The following is a 21,258-nucleotide window of genomic DNA, read 5'->3' as shown; positions in this document are numbered from 1 at the left end:
CCAAAACTTGAATCAATAAATAAGATAAGAATATTATTCTAGGGAAGGATTAATGGTGATAAAGTATTGAACACAACAATAAAATATATCATTTTTAATCGTGAACGACAAATTGAACATTAACAACATTATTAAGCCTGTAAATAAAAAAAATGAACAGCAGTTTCATAACGCACAATAAAAAAAAAAACAAAATCTTTACACATTTTTACATGTTGTTTATGCAAAATTTACAATGAACATATTTACACAATTTGTACAGGCTAGCTAATAAGTTGTCAAGTTGCTGATAGAAAGTACGGTATTATAAAGAACGAAATTAGTGATATTGACATTTTAAATCATAGCAGCTCATATTCTCAATCGAATTAAACCAATTCAACTAATGGAAAATTGGAGATCCCTTTCATTAACTGGAATACTGAAGTTTTTCAAATTTAATACAGTAGTTATCAGTCAATACTGTTTGTGAATAGACAGATAATGGAGACAAGTAATACTTCAGCTTCTTCTAGAAATAAGTAGCCCCCAAGGAAAATAATATTATCGGAGATTTTTACATTTTTATTGTCAAAGTGATTTTCTCCCCATCAAGACCAAATAGAAAAATATCATGACTTCCAACTAATTCCATAGATACTTCCATATCATAACTTCAAAACCCTCTTACTTTTCAAAATCACTTCAAAATATTATAAAAATGCATGTTGTGCAGAGACCGATAGAAATGAACAAAATTGGGGTTTTTTTAGGGTGAAGTTTAGTGAACGTGACATTGTGGTAGCTATCCAAAACTATTCCTTGTTGCATTAGTAAATTTCAAGTTTCTAACACACTTTTTTATGTACGAGGGTGAATGAAATGAAAACCTTAGAAGTGTTGTAAAAATCCGAGAAGTTGTAGGATTGATCCGGTAGTTGGCAGGGATGTTCGTTGAAGCTCACACAATGACTACCAGGTGCGTTAGTGACCTTGCTACACACAACTAGCGGTGACTTCAGTTACAATATGGCCGCCCCATTATCAATATGCAACGCGTTAGATCAGCTATCAGTCATTCGTTTCTTGAGCAGTGAAGGTGTCAAACCAATGGAAATTCATTGCAGGATGACAGTACAGTATGGTGATTTATGTTTGTCCAGAAACAAACATTACCATCAACCAGAAACACAAAGAGCAAGTAAGGAATGACGCCATAGCTCATCGCCAGAATAAAAAAAATCCGAACTCAGCGATCAGCAGGAAAACTCATGCTGACTCTCTTCTGGGATGTAAACGGAATAATTTTGGAGCATTACATTGACAGGGAAATGACAGTAAACAGTACCTCTTATTCAATTTGCTTAAAAAATCAACTTCAGCAAGCAAGCAGGAGTAAACGGCGAGGACTTGTCACTTCAGGCGTGTTGTTACAGCACGACAACGCCCGACCACATACAGCCCGTCTCTCGGTTCAAACTATCCAGGATTTATCAAATTTGAAAGCCTAATTCACCCACCTTATTCTCCATACCTCGCCCCTAGTGACTTTCATGTGTTCGGAAAGCTTAAAGATGCAATGGATGGCAAGCATTTCCAAAGTGACGAAGAAGTGAAAATCGCGGTGCATGAGTGGCTACAGGCTCAACCAAAAGAATTTTTCAAACGTGGTATTCATGCGCTTCCAAAGCCGTGTAACACTTGCTCAACACTTCAAGAAGACTATTTCAAAAAATAAATAATAAAAATACTTTTAAGGTTTTAATTTGATTTACCGTCGTATTTTATACGACATACATTAATACATTATACGACACGCAACTTCAATTTTTGCACAGCCACGACAGTTGAGGACTGCGTGCGACAGTCGAGGACTGAAAATTATTCATAGTCCTCGACTTTTGCGTCCTCCATTCAACTAATGCTAACAGCGAATAGTCAATCTCACTTTAAGACGGTCCATTCCATGTTTTCCAGGTTCTGAAGAACAACGATTGACCAAAATTTAGTAATGAATGTCCATTACAATTTGTTCATTGCCAAATGATTGAATGGATTAAAAATGCAATGTAACATGATCACACATAATTAAATCTTAATGATTATTCAGCAAAATCGCACTAATTATTCCAAAGTTGAGTATCTTGAATATTCTTAATGAATGAACATGTGCATGAGTCATTAAGGCATAGTTTATTACAACATGGTGGAATATTAAGTCATGGAAGTCCTGAAAATCTTACTCATGAAATCATTCCTGATAGTGGATAACATTGATGTAATCAACACGAAAGTTGATTTTGCAAAAAATTGCATTTATTGAATGGAGACTTTTTGTAGAGTCAGTGATTACTGATGAATTCAACTTCATCGAATATTGTGAGAGGTATTAGTATTAATTTTAGTATTAAAATTGTACTCCACTTAGGCTTTTGCAAGCAATTGAATGAGGTCAATGGCAATTCTGTTTCAGTATTAATTGTAACAAATCTAATACCATACAGCTACTGTTTGAAAAGCAAATTACGTTTTGGGAAATATATGAAAGATGTGCCTTACTTGAAAACGGTTATACAGATTCCATTTTTTGAAGTAACCCTTCGATATAATCAACAATATGGAAAAGTGCCCGAATATTTGGTGTATGATTTACCAGGAACAACAGAATCTTCTGGCAAACGCCTACAATGATCCTTCCTACATAATATTGTTTTGAAACTAATTTGTTACCGTATCTAATTTGTTTGCGGTGATAATTAAGTGTAATATTCGACTATAATTTGGTGTTTTAATCTTACAAAATTTCTAACTCATATAGCCTATGTTTTTTAGACAAAAATATAATTTGAACTTTCAAGTACAACCTATTTTTTTGGACAATTATCCAAAATATATCAAAATTTGTGAATATAATGGTTATGGGCCAAGCCCGATCATATTTATATGATTTGTAATAATTGGATCCACAAATAAATGAATAAATAAATAGATTAATTAATCTAGTCAATGAAGATTTAGAAGAATAATTGTGAATACCTGTTGCTTCTGAATGTCAGGCAACTGAGCTATGAGGCCAGGAAAGATGATTGGCAAGTTATCACCCATGATCTCCAAGCAATGCAGGTAGAATATGTCGGCTGAAATAACATTCTGTCTGAATTTCGATGACATCTCCCTGAATCCATTCAACTCATCATCGTTGAGAACCGCCATCAACGAAATGAGGAGTTCTGAGTTTTTACTATCGAAGTCAACCGGGTAAATGTACTTGTGAACGACACCGTTTAGTGCAGTGTTGATGCCTGGGTTGACTGGAAACGATTGTCCACAGCTGTTGGTGAAGGTGAGGTTATTGGCACAAGAGCCTGCTGCCAACGGGTTGCGAGCTACTGAGTTCAATTTGATGGAGAATCCGGGCGGAGGCCCCGGAACCGCGTTGTCGAACCCAGGAGGTGGTTTGTCACGCAGAATATCAACGAAACCGGGTGGTTTCGAAGTGGTAACCTTCTGTAGCGACGCATTATTGTTTTTACTACTTTCTGACGCGGTAGAACCCTTTTTACTAGTTTCCGATGTATTGTTCGCTAACCCTATGTTCAACTCCGTTCTCTTCCGTTCCAACGTATCACCACCGTTGGTCGTAGCATTTTCAGGCACTTTGGTTTGCTTATTCTGATTGTTTTTCGTCTTCTTCTTGTTCTTCACTTCGGTCATCTCTGTGTCCGCTTTTTTCGCAGCAGCCGACACCGATTCGGCCGACGAGTTCTTCTGTACACTTTTCTGCGAAGATTCAGAGACGTTTGAGGCGTTTTTATTGGCCTTCTTTTTCTTACTGTTTCCAGTCTTGTTAACTACATCACTACTATCTGCCCCCGAAACGTGGCCGTTGTTGGTTTGATGGGTTTTGGCTACATTCGAATGAGCGGAGACTGGAAATGTTAATGAAGAAGACGAAGTTTGTTTAAGTTTTTTGTTAGCATCCTTGTTCACTTTACCACTACTGTTCGAGCTTTGATTGTTGTTGCTTTTCGAAGTAGCTGGCTCATTGTTTTTCACACTACACGCACTTTCAAACTTCAAACTCAAGCTGGGGAAATTCTCGTTCTGCACACTAAAATTTTGCTGCTTTGGAGGATTAGGTTTCGGTTTGTTTTGATTTTGACTCTGTACGACTCCCACTTTCGATTCAACATCTCTACCGGACGACCACTGAGGATTCAACTGTTTGACGTTTTGGGGCAATTTGAACCCGTCAACTACATTCGGATCACTTCCTAACGAGGGGAAATCCTCGCGCATCTGTTTTCTGACGGCGTTGCTTTGGGCTGAGCTGGAGGGGCGGGGGGGAGCGCCGGCTGAAACTGGCCTGTGATTGGTGACATGGATGGACAGGTTGGGCGGGTGTGACTTCATCACCTGACTGATGCTCTTTGGTCGATCAGATGACGAGCTGCTGTTCACTCTGAAGCTGACAGTAGCCTCTGGACCAAGCGCCGGAAAATTTTCATCAGTGATGGCCAGCTTCTTGCCTGTTCTGATGGTCATTGTTTTGGATGAGCCGCTTACACTGGTCTTGCCGTCCAGTGAGGGAAACTCGTTGATGCAGTCTGTATTGATGTGAGCAGTCGAAGCAGAGGCGGCACTCTCTACAGGCCTGCTATTGTTGTATCTGCCCAAGTTCTGCGATGAATGACCGTTGTCGTAGCCCACGGCTCCTTCTTCAATTCTGTAAAGATAAACAATCTTATTAGAACAACCAATAGTATGGATACTGCGGTGCTCCTATTTTGTTCGAAATTTTCTTTTCTAGAGCACTACTTTCTACCCACTACTTTTAACCACTATATTCACATTGGGAGCAGGAATTAAATCTAACCTATGGTCTTTCTTCAACTCTTGTATTATTCTTTGATTAATTACTGATACTTGTGAACCTGTATCTAAAAGAAGAGGAAAATCCTTACGGAAAATTTTGACATTTATCTCTGCCAATTCATATCCTACCTGAGGTATTGTATTAATTTCTTCAAGTAAATCAGTGAACATGCAATTTATATTGTACTCAATTTCCTCTACTTCATTACTATTACTTGTGACCTCATTTATACACTCAGTGCTAAAATTTTTATCTATATTTGTTCCAGTAATCTCATGTTCAACATCAATTGTGTTTATGTCTAATCCAGTATCAAATCCATGTACTATCCCTTCTTCTGTAGAACTAACTTGAAAAGGCTTTAGTTGTCATGGTTGTGAGTTACCCTGATTTTCCTGCATATGCTGTTGTGGTACTGATTTATTGCCTGTTTGTTTCTGTTAAAGTCTTGATAATGTTGATTTCCTTGACCATTTCGATTTCCATAATAATTATTTCTCTGTTGGTAATTACCATGATTTTGATAATTATTGCGTGAAAACCCTCCATTTTGCTGATAACTACCATTTGAATGATACTCATTATGAAATCCATTATAAGGCCTCCTTCCATATGAATTGTAACCTTCAATTCCAAAATTTTTGTCACTTCTGTTCATTCTTTGATTCATGTCTTTGCTTTGTTTTGCTACCTCATTTTTATTCACATTTTCTGCTTCATTGCCATGTTGAGGATTTTGTTCCACTTCAGTGTCTCTAGTGGATTTTCTTATTATTTTATATTGTTCCATATTCCCAAATTCATTCAACAAAGCAATGAAATCATTTTTGTCCTTGATATTCCTAATTAAAGCAGCTGTAGAAATATTTGAATAAAAATTATTTCTCAGCATATCAAAAATAGTGTCCTTATCAATGATAGGAATCAAATTCTTTGCAATATTGAAACGGTTTATGAAATACTCAGATAAACTTAACCCAACTCCTACTCTGTATTTTCCAAACATCAAATCCTGCATTGCAATTTTTTAATATCTTTTGACCACATCCTATCTATGAATCTGTCTTTGAACTCTTCAAAACTATTACGATCCTCCTTAATAGAATAAAACCACTCTTTATCAAAACTAATGCAAATTTTTGTGAAATTATTCTGGAGAATATTGACAGTTTTATCCCAGTCTCGAATCTTATTTCTCTCTAAATACTCATTTAGAATTTTGATAAAAACCATAGAATTTCTTTTATCAATTTGCATCTAAAAATCAGATCTATCTATAGTAACTGGGCTTCTAGTAAACGCATGACCTGCAACGGATTCTTGCAATTGACTTGTGTTTATATAAATCCAATTTCAAACTAGCTACCTCTAAATTTTCCCTATCAATTCTAACCTCAAGTTCCTTCACACCTTTCCCAATTTCATGTATATCTTTGTTTAATTGAATGTTCAAGTTCCTTTCTATATCATTTTCCACATTAAATACACAGTTTTGTGCACTAGAATCAAACGAATTTTCAATAACTGTATCCTGCAAAGTATCTTTAGTAATAGTCTTACTTGAGTTGTCCTCACTATTAACTATTTCAATTGTATGGTTTGAGTTCACAATTCTTAATTGTCTCATCCATCGTGCTGCGCAAAAAATATCTGGACTTCAACATTGAAAAACTTGACATCTAACTAACCTCACTTATCACTTCGACTGTGTACCTGACTTCTGTGCTTCCCAACAAAATGATTAATGCTTTTAATACCTCAACATTTATGTTACCAGAGCTTGTATGTTCTTTAAAATGTACCACCAGGATGTACCAAATTTGCGGTGCTCCTATTTTGTTCGAGATTTTCTTCTCTAGAGCACTACTTTTTACCCACTGTTGCCTAAAGATAAAGCATACCATATTTGTATTTGTTAGGAAACACAGTGTGAAATTTAATAAAAAAGAAGTCAAGTTTTTCTGATATCATTCTATTTCTTCCTAGAACCCATCCTGTGGCATTCATAGGAATCAAAAAACAAAACATTATAAAATTTATTCCAAAATTTTCCAGTATTTGCCACAGATACTTCTTGTACAACAAAATATTAGCTTTGAATAGACTCAAACAAATTATTATTATTATTGAAATAGGAAATTAGATCGATCTCACCAAACTACTGTAGTTTAGACTTCCTTCAACATAAGCTTTAAACAAACCAATTTCTGGCCAAACATAAATTCCTTATCCGCCTTTAAGAGGCTCAATAATTTACTTATTATCATTATTTATTTATTATTATTAGATTCAACTTCATTTTAGCACTCTACCACTCGAAACTACTCAGCGTCAAGACAAGTCGAGAAGAGAAAGAGAAGCGTCCTTTTTCCTAACCTCCCACTTTATTTTGGCGCGAACAGCTGCCCACTTGATAACTATTTATTTTATCTCTAACTTTTTCTTTTATTGTTATTATTATATGTCAAAAATATATATATAACAATAAAAAAGTATCAACAGAGAAAATATATTCAATAAAAAAGTATTTATAAACAAAAAGAGATACAAAGAAAATATATGAGGCGGTATACAGAAAAAGGGCACACAGAGCCAAATTGTGTTTTGAGAAAATCGCATTTAAGTTTTTAGTTTGGATAGATCAATGTATTTTATAATTGCATTAAACATTCTGTTGGTACCAAATCGAAATTCAATATATTGATCTCATGTTGATTAAGAATGATACATGATTATATTTCTAGTTTATTCCAATAGATATGTTTGAAAAATTGGTTGTATGTGCCCTTTTTCCAAAGACCAACTTATTCTGTACAAATTTGGGTTTGATAAACTAGGAAACACATGTTATTCAATGCTAAATGCTATATCTCTTAAATTAAAAATCTGATGTGGCGCACTCACACAACTTTCCTTGCCGTTAAGAAAATTGATCACCTGACGCTAGTGTACTCGCGCATCTCAAGTCTACTATTCAAAGATACAGCTGAGACAGCTGGTGATAGGTCAATAACGCTGGAAACATATCTGCTATCTCTTCGTAGTGAATGATTTAATAGAACCAACAGTTGCCAACAGTTTTGTAATTTAATAATCACATTTTCTCGGAGTTCAAGCTTATTTTCAATTCTAGGTGGAAATGTTACTAGACATTAATTGCAGAAATGTTCATGCTCAATCTTTTCCACTTGAATTTTTTTGTTTAAATTGAATATGAAAACTGATAATTGAGAATCTAAAATCAAACTTTGCATAGATGGGGCAAAGCTCCTGAAATTTTTATAGTTAAAGGACTTGTTGCAGTTGATAGAGCTTACAATGACTATTCCAGGTTTAAATTTGATCAAAATCGTTGGAGCCGTTTTCGAGAAAATCGCGAAAAAACCTGTTTTTGACAACATTTTCGCCATTTTAGCCGCCATCTTGGATTGCATTTGATCGAAATTGTTCGTGTCATTCCGTTAACTGGGAGATGAGATATAATGTACACAGACGCACATACACTCATACACACACACATGCACACACACACACACACACATACAGACCAATACCCAAAAACCACTTTTTCGGACTCAGGGGACCTTGAAACGTATAGAAATTTAGAAATTGGGGTACCTTAATTTTTTTCGGAAAGCAATACTTTCCTTACCTATGGTAATAGGGCAAGAAAAGTAAAAATGTATATACAATAAAAAAGTTTTTGATCATTTTATTAAAATAGGGATAGGGCATCACTTGTGGTTGAATGTCAGGAGCAGTACCATTCAAGAATTTGAATGGTTTGAAATTCACAGTATTGAAATTTTCAGAGAATAGCAAAGAATCTTTTTTTTATCTTTATAATAAAATAGTTTATGATAGTAAACTTATTCGATTTGATGGTTTGGATATAAACCCCTCCTTGACACAGCTGTATATAAACAGTTGTACCAAAATCAGTTTTCAAGATTTTTGTTTGAGATTTTCAGGTTATATGCAGAACAAGATGGCCGATCTAATAAAGCAATCTCCGGAAAAAGGGCATATAGTTCTATGTGCCCTTTTTCCGTATACCGCCTCATATATACCTAATGCTGTATTTTATTCTTGGCGGTAAAATTTGAATTTATACTATTCTTTCGGTATGATTTACAGCTATTTATATTTATTTATTCCAACACCCAGAAGCTATTTAGCGGTTGAGAAAGATGTTTTCAGGAAAATTATCTACGAAATCAGTCTATTGACTCCTCAGATAACTTGTGAACATCATATGAAAAATATCTACCAATGGACGGATAAACTGGTTATACACCCCGCTAACTTTGAAGATGCTGTTATAAGAATCGAATATGCGAGGTATCTTTCGTATCAAATGAAAAGAGGCTACCTTCAGACGCCATTCTTGGAGCCTCCACCCTGTGGAAAACTCCCCCAGCTCGACAAATTCCTTGATAAAACATCAGGCAAATGCGAAACTTGAAGAATGATTGAGAAAGTGAAGCTACCTTTGCATATGGGCGGATTTGATGGCTTGAAAAAACCTGTATTTGCCAAAGATAAGTTATCGAAAACGTTGATTGATCCTAATAAATATAGATGAAATGAAAAATGTGGAACGAAATAATCAGATAGAAGTAATAGATGTGGAAGAAATTTTGAAGAGAATAATAGATGTATTTTTCGAACAATGTATTTTTGAAGAATATTTTTTGTGATACCAAATTAATGTGTTTATGTTATCAATATAATATTTTTAATGAATTGGGTATCCAGCAATACATGTTCACTTTCTTTTACAATATTAAGCTGTTGTAGACATTATTCTACAGATACATCAAATAAATTTAGAAAGTAATATTTTGTAATAATGGTCTTTCAAACAATGGTCGCCGTACACTTTCAACATTCTTTTGTGGATTTCACTAGCTTTCTCACCTTCTGCGACTAAAAATCTGATCACAGCACGTTGTTCTTCAACGGTGCAATTCTCCAAGCGGACTCGCCATTGTTAACTGAAACAATTTGCGATTATGTTTATGAAATACGGTGCAACAACTGATGTCCAACTTCATGCCAAACTTCATGTCCTGAAAGTTTCATATGGATCAATTTAGCCGTTTTTGAAAATTAGTAATTTGTTTCGTTACTTATTGAATGACCCTCGTATATATGGAATTAACTATGGAATAAGAGGAGTCGCATGGAATCTTTTCAAGAGCTACCTATCAAACCGAACACAATGTGTCAGAGTCAATGGATGTATAAGCAACAAGCTGACTGTAAAGTTTGGAGTGCCACAAGGAACAGTACTAGGACCAATTCTTTTTCTTCTCTACATAAACCCATTATGCAACATGGAAATTAATGGATCAATCACCACCTTTGCAGATGATACTGTTCTACTGTTCTCTGAACCGACCTGGGAGATGACCTGGAGAGAAGCCGAGACTGGACTTCAGAGGGTGTCTCGCTGGTTGAGTGAAAATCTGCTAACATTGAACCACGAGAAAACCTTCTTTCTGACCTTTTCGGCGACTCAACATGGACAGCCAACAGGAGATGAGATAGTAATCAAGAATCAATGGAATAACACTTCATATACAGTTCGTAGGAAACAGTCACAGAAATACCTGGGAGTTACAATGGACTCTTTTCTGCGCTGGGATCATCATCTCAATGAATTATGCGGGAGACTGAGGAAGACTATCTGCAGATTCAGGATTCTGAGGACACTGGTCGACAAGGGATGTCTAAGAGTTATCTACTTCTCTCTAGCTCAGTCCCTCATGCTGTATGGGATTGTGGGATGGGGAGGTGCAAGCTTCTTGCACATCGAACCGCTCCTCAGGGTACAGAAGCTGATCATGAGGGTCATCAACCAGAAGCCTCCACGCTATTCATCAGACCAGCTATTCAATGAGTTTGACGTGATGGATCCAAGACAGCTTTAATCCAAGGAGATTCTATGCAGATTACACAAGAACCCAACAACATTTCAAACCAGAAACCACAACCACAACACCAGATACAGGAATCTTCTCATCACTAGTGTTGCAAGGAAGGCACTATACCAGAGACATTTCAATCATTTAGCACCAAAATTATATAATCTACTTCCTGCAAACTTTAAACAGATTAATCATCCTAGAAAGTTCAAAACAATAGTACACAATTGGTTGATGAGCAAAGGAAGACAGAACATAGAAAACATTATTTCAAACAACAACTAACCACCTAATGACTTACTAAACACTAACTAATTAATAATACGCACAAAAAAAACAACAAAACCTACTCTAGAACATGGTACGCCATAGTGGAGTAGGTCAATTTCCACACAGAAAAAACTAAACAAGTAGAGGACACATTATAAGAATCTTTTGTAACTAACTATTGTATGTAATATTGTAATTTATCTAATATTTTGTGTAATTGATGTTGTAGTTTTAGTTTTTTTGGGAAATAAACATTTATTTATTTATTTATTTTATTTATATCCTCCTAAGACCGCTCTGATCGTAGATCGCTCTCCAGTATTCAGGCATCAAAGTAGTTGAATGTTCTATTTCTCGTGTAAAAAGAATAAGATTACTTTGTAAAATTCTATCAAAAGGAGAGCAGTAGAAGATTAATAAATATTATTAAGATAATATATACCAAGATATCCGAAGATACCCGAGATATCCCAAGATTATGGAGAGGATTGTCCATAAACACATCTTTAATAATGTAAAGAGTAGAATAGATGACGCACAGCATGGATTCGATTCATGTTAGGGAAGTCAACCACCTCAGATCTGGCTAATTTCCTGTAATATGTGGGACCATGTGTGGAAAACCAAGAACAGATTGATGTCATTTATATTGATCTAGAGAAGGCATTTGATAAGATGCCACACATCATACTCAGTAAACTATCCATTATTGGATTTAATGTAGTACTTGTCAAGTGGATTTCCTCATATCTTGAGAAGAGGACATTTCATGTCACATTCAATGGCGGTGCATCAAAAACTTTTGTGACAACATCAGGGGTTCCGCAGGGGTCCAATCTTGGGCCTCTGTAGTTTAATATCTTCATTAATGATGTTGTCAACAATCTGGAATGCGAAGCACTAATTTACGCTGATGACCTGAAAATTTTCAAGATAGCCATCTTGGATCATAACTTACCCGAAATCCGGATAGAATGGTCCTCTGCCTCTACGTTGTTCGTTGGGCCTTGGTGTAAGCTTGAAAGCCAGTTCCAGAGTTCGGGCCTGTTTGGTAGCTGCTTTTCCAATCATCCTTCCGTGCACTGACGCCCTGTGTGCTACAATAAGCAAAATATTTTGTAATAAAATAGTACAAAATACATTTTTACAGATATAAAAGATGTCTAGATTGATAAAGAAGAGATAAATTAGACGTCTAGATCAAAAATAGATCTTCAAAAATTATTTATTAAAAAAAATTGATTACATACTATTTCAAATTTCAAATTAAATGAATAAATTGAAGGTGCTAAGATTATTGAAGGAGATGAAATAGTTATTTGCATATCTAGAGTGTAAACTACAGCTTTTTCTTCCAGAAGGAAAAGTTTAATGCCCGAGGCAAAGCCGAGGATAACAATTCCCTTGGAATAGAAAAAACATTTTTCACTCGTGATGTTAAAAACATTTTTCTTCCCCCTACATTTTTTTAATAAAAACTGCAAATAAAATGATTTCAAAAACTAACATGACCGGAAAATATGTTATAACATAACCTAAAAAGTAGAAACTGAGCTGGCAGTTGGCAGAGTTCACTGCCGACAGTGTTATTTGTCGGCAAAAGTTGTAAAAATGAAGAGTTGAGAACAATGATGGCCGATTCCAAGTTCCAGATTTGTTTAGCTGATAAGAAATATTCGTTGGCTGGTATTTTGAATAATATGAAATATTTATAAATGTTTATAGTCCAGTAATATTGAGTAGGCTATGTAAAATAAGTTGAGCCTATTAAAAGTCGTTAAAAATTTCAAGAATGACTCGGATCACAGGTTAGTTACTGATGACCGAAATGCTTCTACACAAAAGGAAATTCCGCATAAAGCAAAAATGATTGATGATAAATCAGATGAATGCTGAAAATTTTGTAAAAAATTTAGAAGAAGAAATAGGGAGAAGAAACATATTGGAGACTAGTGGCATAGAAGAAATATATAATAACCTCATACAGTCCATACATACAGCTTCTGTCAAATCAGAGGGAGAACAACAAAGAAACGGAAAAATGAGAAGTAATAGGATTTCAGCTGAAACAAGGGAACTTATCGAAAAGCGTGAAAGTTTGAATAGAATTGTAAATAAAACTGAAGATCAAAAGGATGAGCATAGATGACTTAGAAAAGAAGTAAGGAAAAGAATAAGGAAGGAGATAGAAGAATATGAAGAAAACGTCATCAATGCAATTATGTCAACAACAGGATCGACTAAGAAAATAAATAAACAGCTGAGCACAAATAAAAGAAAATGGATCCCAAAACTGAACATGGAAGGAGTAACAACGGTTAGGTGGCAGATACTAGAAGAAATTTCCAAATTTTATGAAGAGCTATACAAAATGATAAATGCCAATGACAGATGGGAAATGACGGACAATCACCCTGTCGAGACCTGTGAGCCCGAAATCTTAGAAGAAGAAATAAGTAATGTTATCAACAATATGAAAAAAGAAAAATCTCCAGGAAGCGACGGTATCACGAACGAGTTACTAATATTGGGTTTCGAAAAACTATAAAACCACTTAAACTCCTATTCAATAGAATATTGAGAGACAAAGTGAAGGATTGGAAAACAAGTAAAGTAATTTACTCTTCAAGAAGGGATGCAGATTTGATATAAAAAATTATAGGCCCATTACTCTATCATCAGTTCTCTATAAAGTCTTCGCCAGCATTATTAAAAAAAGGATTATGAATGTAGTATATGAAAATCATCCATCTGCACAAGCAGGATTCAGGCCAGGATACTCAACCGTAGACCACTTACAAGCAGCGAATCAACTCATTGAAAAGTGCTTAGAGTACAATGTACCAGTATATTTAGGATTCGTGGATTTCCACAAGGCATTTGATAGTCTGAGGCATTGCAGGATGTGGGACGCACTGGAAGAAACGGGCATCAGCAAAGATTATATAAATGTGATTAAGAATATCTACAAGGATACAGAAGTATTTATTGAGTTGGAGAGAAGAGGGAAGAATATCAAAATAGAGAGAGGGGTAAAGCAGGGTTGTCCATTGTCCCCTGTTATCTTCAACTGCTGCCTGGAGTACATATTTAGAAGGCTAGAGTGGGAGGATAGAGGTTTGAGTATCAACGGATATAAACTCACGAATTCAAGATTCGCCGACGACGTAATGATTGTTGCAGAGAGCGCCTACCAGTTGAAAGAGATGATGAACGAATTGGTAGAAATCAGTGGCATGATGGGTCTCCAGCTGAATGCTCAAAAAACAAGAATAATGACCAATTCGGAGAGAGAGGGAGTGGAGCTTAGTTAGTTGCGGCATCATTGAGTATGTTGATGAGTATGTATATTTGGGCAGGCCTTGTCATTCACAAATCGATTGGAAAAAGAAGTGAAACTAAGAATTGACAAGGGATGGAAAAAATACTGGATGCTGAAAAAGATATTCAAAGGAAACTTCTCCAATGATCTAAAAGCGAAAGCCCTGTCATCATGCGTCTATCCAGCAATATTATATGGGTCACAAACGTGGGCGCTGACAGAAAGGTTGGATAAGAGACTAGAGACGACACAAACAAGAATGCTACGCAGTATCCTGGGAATCAAGCTGAGTCAAAGGGTGAGGAACAGCGATGTATTGAGCAGAGTGAGAGTGAAGTACATCCAAAAGGAGGCTCACATCACGAAATGGAAGTGGGCAGGGCATGTGGCCAGAATGCAGGAGGACCGATGGACCAAGATCTGCACCGACTGGATTCCGAGGGATAAGAAGAGAAGAAGAGGACGACCAACCACAAGATGGAGGGACGAAATGAACCAGAGAGTCGGCTATGCATGGACCACTACGGCCAGAGACAGAGAAATGTGGGGCAAAATAGTGTCAAAATTATGAAAGGAACTTAATATAAACTGTTGTCAACTCAAATACCTCAAGTAGAGAGGCTTTTGTTCTATATGAATGTCAATAAAGCTATGATTATTATTATTATTAAAAGTATAAAAGTATATTTCATAAGTTGATAGGCTATAAATTTCTGGTTGAGGTATTGAATTTAGTTGGCTCAATGACTCAACTCTACATGGTTCCTCATCTAAGCTTCGATCCTCAGCTCTATTCCCAATGCAAGCTAAAATTCTTCCCATTATGGAAATAGAAATGCTTCCCATGCTATTATTAAATGGATCTATTTCTAGTCCCTTGGGAGTTTTTCTGTTATTTAGTCTCAAGAGCAAAAAAGTGACACTTTACTGTTATGTTCTAGGGAGTAAAGTAAATTACTACTTTAGACAGTAGGTGGAGGAAAAATAATTTTAGTTTGATTATGATTCATGTTTTTAAAATAGATATTAGTAGTCTCTTCTCACCTCTCAAATCGATTTCGGTTCTGAAAACTGCAGTGAACTTCTCTTCATAGCAAGTTCCTTCTTCACACAGATAATGATCTTTCCGAAAATGATCACGCAATGATTCATAGTTTCTGCAATTGAATAGCTTAATATTAAAATTGAATTATAGAATAAAAGGCTTCTTATACGACAGTCAAAGGTGTTTGATGCCAATAAAAAGATAAAAATTCCAGAGCTGTCTGCAAAATCAGAACATAGATTATTCAATAAATATTAATACTGTGATGATTAAGACTGTTACATTCAAATATTGAAAAATCATCATAGATAGAAGAATTTGTGGTCTATAAATTACGTTCCATTTCTAGCAATAATCTAAACAGTTTTCAAAACATCATAATCAAGTCAAAACACAACTCTTATGTATTTATTCATATGCAGATACAATCCAAGTAAAAACAACAGGCATTTGCCCAAAACTGCTTCAAACCTTAATTTGGAATACACAGTTTAAAGGTTATGATACTTTCGCAACTTGAATGATAACTTAATTCGCACACAATTTTGAGTCCAAAAATGTATATACTACAATTTCGAATTTATCAAATTGATCAATTTCCAAATACGAATCCAAACAAAAATCTACCTTCCTTGGATTGTCGTCGTACTTGCATCTATCAGATTCTTGTGTAAACCAGAAGAAATAATTCTTTTTGATAGCTATGAACATAATAAATTCCAAAATTACAAAGAAACAATACAAGTTCATACAAATTATTCCCATGTCTAGTGATCTTCGTATTTCTGTCTGCTAAAGGATCAGTGTAGGTTCAGCATAATTATTATGATTTGTTTAAATTTTTTAACATGTGTTTATTCGTCTCCAGGGACACCCCCATTCACAAAACCATTCTCCGTAACAGTACTTCGTCTAACTTCACCACAGTAGTGTAACTTTCAGTAAGAAATTACTTTAACTCAGAATATGATTGTTCTCTATTGTCAGAGGTTAGTCTTCCTAGCAAGTTATATTGACAATGCGACCCTTTAGTGTTGAAGCTGAATTTTACTCCAAACTCTCGATCTAACAAGATTTTTTATTTAGTTTTTTAATTTTATTCAATATACTTTATATTACTGTGATCTGTGACATCCAGATATTTGTGAGAAAAATCTTATTGAGTTTACATACCCATAGTATTGGTTGAGGCCATCAGCATCGCAAAAGTGACAGTAGAGATGATCTCTTCGTAAATGCCTGTGCAGATCATCTTTGTCCATGTAACGAGTGTCACAAAATTTGCAGAGCGGATGGCCCTTGTGCGATCTGTCGTCCGGATCTCCTGTCTTCTGGTGCTGATCGAGCTCTTGTCTCGTATAACAACGTCGTTCGCGAGTCAAGATCTACACAAAACAAAATAATTTACTGATTTTACTAGGGTCATTTTTCAACCTCTGATTGGCCATAAATAAAATACGAATATATAATAATTATGAGAAGATAATTCCATCACCAACAGTTCAAATAAAATCAGTTTTATCTTGCCAAAACAATAATAAAATCAAATTTCATACAATAAATCAAGAACAAAAAACAAATAATACAATTGCACACAAATTAATTAGAATAATGGTTTAAGTTTGAATATTGGATGGTAAAGTATTTAGTTTACCTTAACTATTGAATCTGTTTTTCTATTCCCTATCATCATACTTTTATTTATTACTTATACTTATTTTATTTTTAATAACTTATGCTTTTTTGTACTTCTTATAAATTTGCTTTTACATTTTGTGAACTGCATTTTTAATTTTTTCCTAGTGACTTGCTCAATATGAATGTAAGTAGTAGTGAAGACTGGTTTGGGTTCAATGTCTGTAGTCTACCTTGTTTTTGTGATAAATAGATGAAATTTTGCCACCAAATGAGTTGAAGTGGACTATGATGTTTGAGGTGGCCATGTTCCTACGACTATATCTCGACAACAATTTACGATCAGGTCTTAGATCAGGGTGCTTATTATGCATAATGCATTACAATAATAACTTAAATGTTATGAAAGTCGAGAAACATATGGGAACCAGAACATGTTATTGAATAATTGAATAACTATTTCATGAAGTGATTATATCATCTTCTCTTATTCAGTTCCCATATTCAGTTCAAACTGTCGGCATTGATGGAATGGGAGGAGTTGGTTTTAATTATAAAGAATGCTGACAGTAGAGAATCTCACTATCATGCAGATTCACTCATGCTGAAAATGGTAATATTATTCAACTTTGAAAAAATTGGAATTAGTATTCTCATCAGGTACATCTATTGAAGTGACATAGAAATGTACAAGTTAAACTGTGTAACGCCAAGGAATGAGTATTATCTCAAAATTGAATCTATTCACTACCAGTTTAAGATTGGTGAATATCAATAACTATCAAGCCTAATTGAATATGAAACAGATACTATATGTAGGGAAATGAAGTGAGTAGGGATATCAATCACGGGAACCCAATGAATTTTTGATGCCTTGATCTCCCAGGATAATTTAGTCAATCCCAGAATTACAATAAGAAAGTTGTAAATTTTATTCACACAATAAAAATTTAAAAAACTCAATTTTCAATTATAAATAGATTTAAAATTATTGAATTGATCAACTCTCTACCCTATTTAGTTCACTGAATATTTTGTTGTTTAAACAATATATTATTTTCCATATCTTTTAATCTATTATGGTATAACAATGTCATGATTGTTATTGCCTGCGAAACAGCACCCTGAAATTATAACATATATCATCACAATGGGCTGCATGCCTGCATGACAATGTGTTTCATGGAGTCATGACTAGATTCATGAAGAGCGATGAGTAATAAATGGATGAATCATGATTATTGATGAAGTATTCAGGATAGTATTCTTTTTACTATAATTGAGTGAATCAGCGAATCTGAGCTAACTCCTGATAAAAATTATTGTGACTGGATAACCGTAATGATTACCTATACGATTAAATTCATTATTTCAACTTTCAACATATTTTACAGTATATTCTATAAATAATCTGAGTCATTAATGTCCATTTTATTAACGCAATGGAAACAGTGCCTAAATATTTGATTTCCAAACTAGAACTAGCCAAGCGCAATTCTAATAATTGACATTGCTGAGACATTTTTGCTAGGGGGGAAGCCCTAGGATTGTGAGTGAGCAATAAAATCTACAAGAATAAGATTCAGTTTCAGTTGATTTCCAAATCATCGGAGAGTGATTTTGATGACGGAGATGAACTCAAAAATTCCAATTGAGAAAACTGCTTATAATCGTGATGAAGCCATAGTTTTATGGATGTTTTGAACTGTCCAACATTTTTTACAGCAATTAGTGGAGCTGTCCTCAGTAAAAAGGATACTATCCTGAATACTTAATCAATTATTATTAATGATTTCAACTTATTTTACAGTATATACTATAAATAATCTGAGTGATTAATTTCTATTCTATAAACGCAATGTAAATAATTTAATTATAATTAAATTAGTCACCCTTCAGAAAGAAATACTGAGAGCACCTAATTCATTGATATTATTTTCCTCCATTAGACTAAATGAATAAATCAAGCAAATTATTAGTGTCTTCTTGGTGATTACACTTTTTCAAAGTGATTAATAGAACTCTTTTCTAACAGCAGCAATTGGAGATATAATGTTAACCTGATGTAGACAAACCTTCAAATTTGCAACGCAGAGTTCACAATAGAAGAGCCCATGATTTCGTCGCATATGCTCTTTAAGGACAGAGAAGTTTTGGAACGACATAGCATCGGGACACAACAAGCATCGGTGGTCAAGCAATGTATCGTACGCTTGTCGTATCTTGGCGTTATCGAACTCAATTTTGAATTTTCTGTCCGCCAAGTAATGCCCATTTTTCACCTCACGATATGGCCGGACATTTTGTGTAAATAGCACCTGAAAACATATAAGTCGATGATAATCTTAAAACATTCACAGTGTAGAGACTATTCAAAAATATAATTATTAATAATCGGTTACACTTATATAAAAATTACAAAAGGAAAGATAAGCATTCACTCAGGTTTATCATGACGCTGAACTTTGTGTTGAGTTGACAAAGGTAACAGGCCTACTAAGAGTACCAAAATGAAAAATCTATAAATTGAGAGAAAAATAAATCAGACTCACTAGCAGAACTAGATTTTTTATTTTGAATAGCTTATTAATTATAATATAGTCTTATCAAAAGCCCATCAAATTAACTGAAATTTTCAAGTTTGCTAGCAATGCTGCCAAACTATTTAAAATTTGGAATGACAAGGAATGTTAAGTGGAAAAAATAGTATAGGACAGATATAAACAGTAAGCAAATAAATTACCGGTATCAATCAATTCAATGTTCTTATATTAGGTACGTACATAAAACTTTGTTGCCTGCTTATCAAGACGACTCATTCATTCTATGAGTCAAGTGATTATTAAGTTTATATGCTAATAGTAGAGCCTTTTATCAGTCATACACGCTCAACTTATTTGAATGAAAGCTTCTTGTTGAAAGTGACATCTGAGCAGTACAATATTAGGCAAATGTAAAAATGCAGTATAAGTTATCATAAAACTAAATAATAATTTATATTTGTTCAAGTGAGGTCATAAAACTAAATAATAATTTATATTTTGTTCAAGTGGGGTTAACGAGATAAAAATAATATAGCTGAAGAGAGCAAACAGTCAAAAACAAGAACAGGAAACAGAAAAGTTACCATATTTATTTATTCATATAAGTAATAAGTATTTAACTACTGTAGATAAGCATAGTTACTTTCTACTCAACACAGCAGTAACCATAACCTCAATATAACAATAGTTTATGTTTGATTTGCTTATGAAATCAATTTTTTTATCTTATCAATTCTATTAAATTCTTATCAAATCAATATGAAATTTGAATTTCATATCCCATAGTACAGGTTAATTTTTGAGAAAATAGCTACCGTATGCAATGCGCAAGTAAGTTAGCATGCTCAACAGGTTTTCTGTTTTTAAATTTTGACTAAGCCATAACATACCTGAAATATTTTGGCTAAGATATTAAAATGCAAATTCATTCAGGAAATAAAGATCATAGGCTATTGAGTAAATAATAGTAATAATGGATTTAATGAGATCTGTTGTTTATCCACTTGTCACTTTTTAAAAAGCAATGGTTGCCGCTCAATGAATACCAATTGCACAAGATAGTTTATTAAAAATCAATTTACGGATTAGAAGAAAAACAAATTTAACACTCATAATTCAATAAGTTGAAGATTATTGAAGGAAAAACACTGTCATAAATTGTAAAAGTTGACAAGTTGCAAAAGAACTTTGTAAGTTAGATTTAAAAACTATTAGGCCTATTCAATTGGGGTTCACAACTTTGAAACTTGAAAAACTGATTTCAAAAATATAAATAAACTCAGCATAAGTTACCTTTGGCATTTCTTGTCTGCATATAGGGCACTCAGTTTGTGTGCAAAGAACTCTCATTCTAGTTGAGCATTCGTAGCACACTGGATGATCGCATTCTCCAATAGAAAAAATTTCTACTGTTCTGAAGCATACAACACAAGTGTTTTCGGAATTTTCATCCTCACGAGTCGTTGACATTTTGAATATGTTTGAAATTTAAATTACTTTCCTAATGAATCTATACAAATATTATGAAATTATCTACTTTACATTCGTGGAAATTCAAGGAGAACTTGCCTTGCCTATCTAGAAAGGAACCGAACTCAAAACGAAAACTGACTGTGACTTACCGAGTCAGCTGTTTGGCAAGCAATGTTGTGATGAAC

At 34.4% G+C, this 21,258-nt stretch overlaps 1 protein-coding gene across 1 annotated transcript; it reads right to left on the bottom strand.

Moving 5' to 3' along the window:
• Window positions 1-79: 79 nt before the first annotated feature.
• Window positions 80-21,241, bottom strand: LOC111044884 (E3 ubiquitin-protein ligase ZNF598). The gene is made up of 6 exons (XM_039434409.1): window positions 20,894-21,241; window positions 19,133-19,375; window positions 16,596-16,807; window positions 15,422-15,534; window positions 12,014-12,152; window positions 80-4,705 (listed from the first exon to the last, which is right to left on the bottom strand). Exons 1-6 carry the CDS (start codon window positions 21,068-21,070, stop codon window positions 2,983-2,985), a joined length of 2,607 nt encoding a protein of 868 aa, XP_039290343.1. The 5' UTR covers window positions 21,071-21,241; the 3' UTR covers window positions 80-2,982.
• Between the last annotated feature and the right edge of the window lie 17 nt (window positions 21,242-21,258).

The sequence above is a fragment of the Nilaparvata lugens genome, chromosome 8, assembly GCF_014356525.2.
Source record: "Nilaparvata lugens isolate BPH chromosome 8, ASM1435652v1, whole genome shotgun sequence".
Lineage (NCBI taxonomy): Eukaryota > Metazoa > Arthropoda > Insecta > Hemiptera > Delphacidae > Nilaparvata > Nilaparvata lugens.
This window is presented reverse-complemented; position numbering and strand designations above follow the sequence as displayed.

What these genes read in the sequence shown, in the direction of transcription:
- LOC111044884 (XM_039434409.1), bottom strand. Translation starts at nt 21,070, where the DNA reads ATGTCAACGACTCGTGAGGATGAAAATTCCGAAAACACTTGTGTTGTA. An exon ending in TCTGCGTTGCAAATTTGAAG is followed by an intron (nt 16,808 to 19,132) that starts GTTTGTCTACAT and finishes TGTTTTGTGTAG; the next exon opens with ATCTTGACTCGCGAACGACG. An exon ending in GGCCTCAACCAATACTATGG is followed by an intron (nt 15,535 to 16,595) that starts GTATGTAAACTC and finishes ATTCAATTGCAG; the next exon opens with AAACTATGAATCATTGCGTG.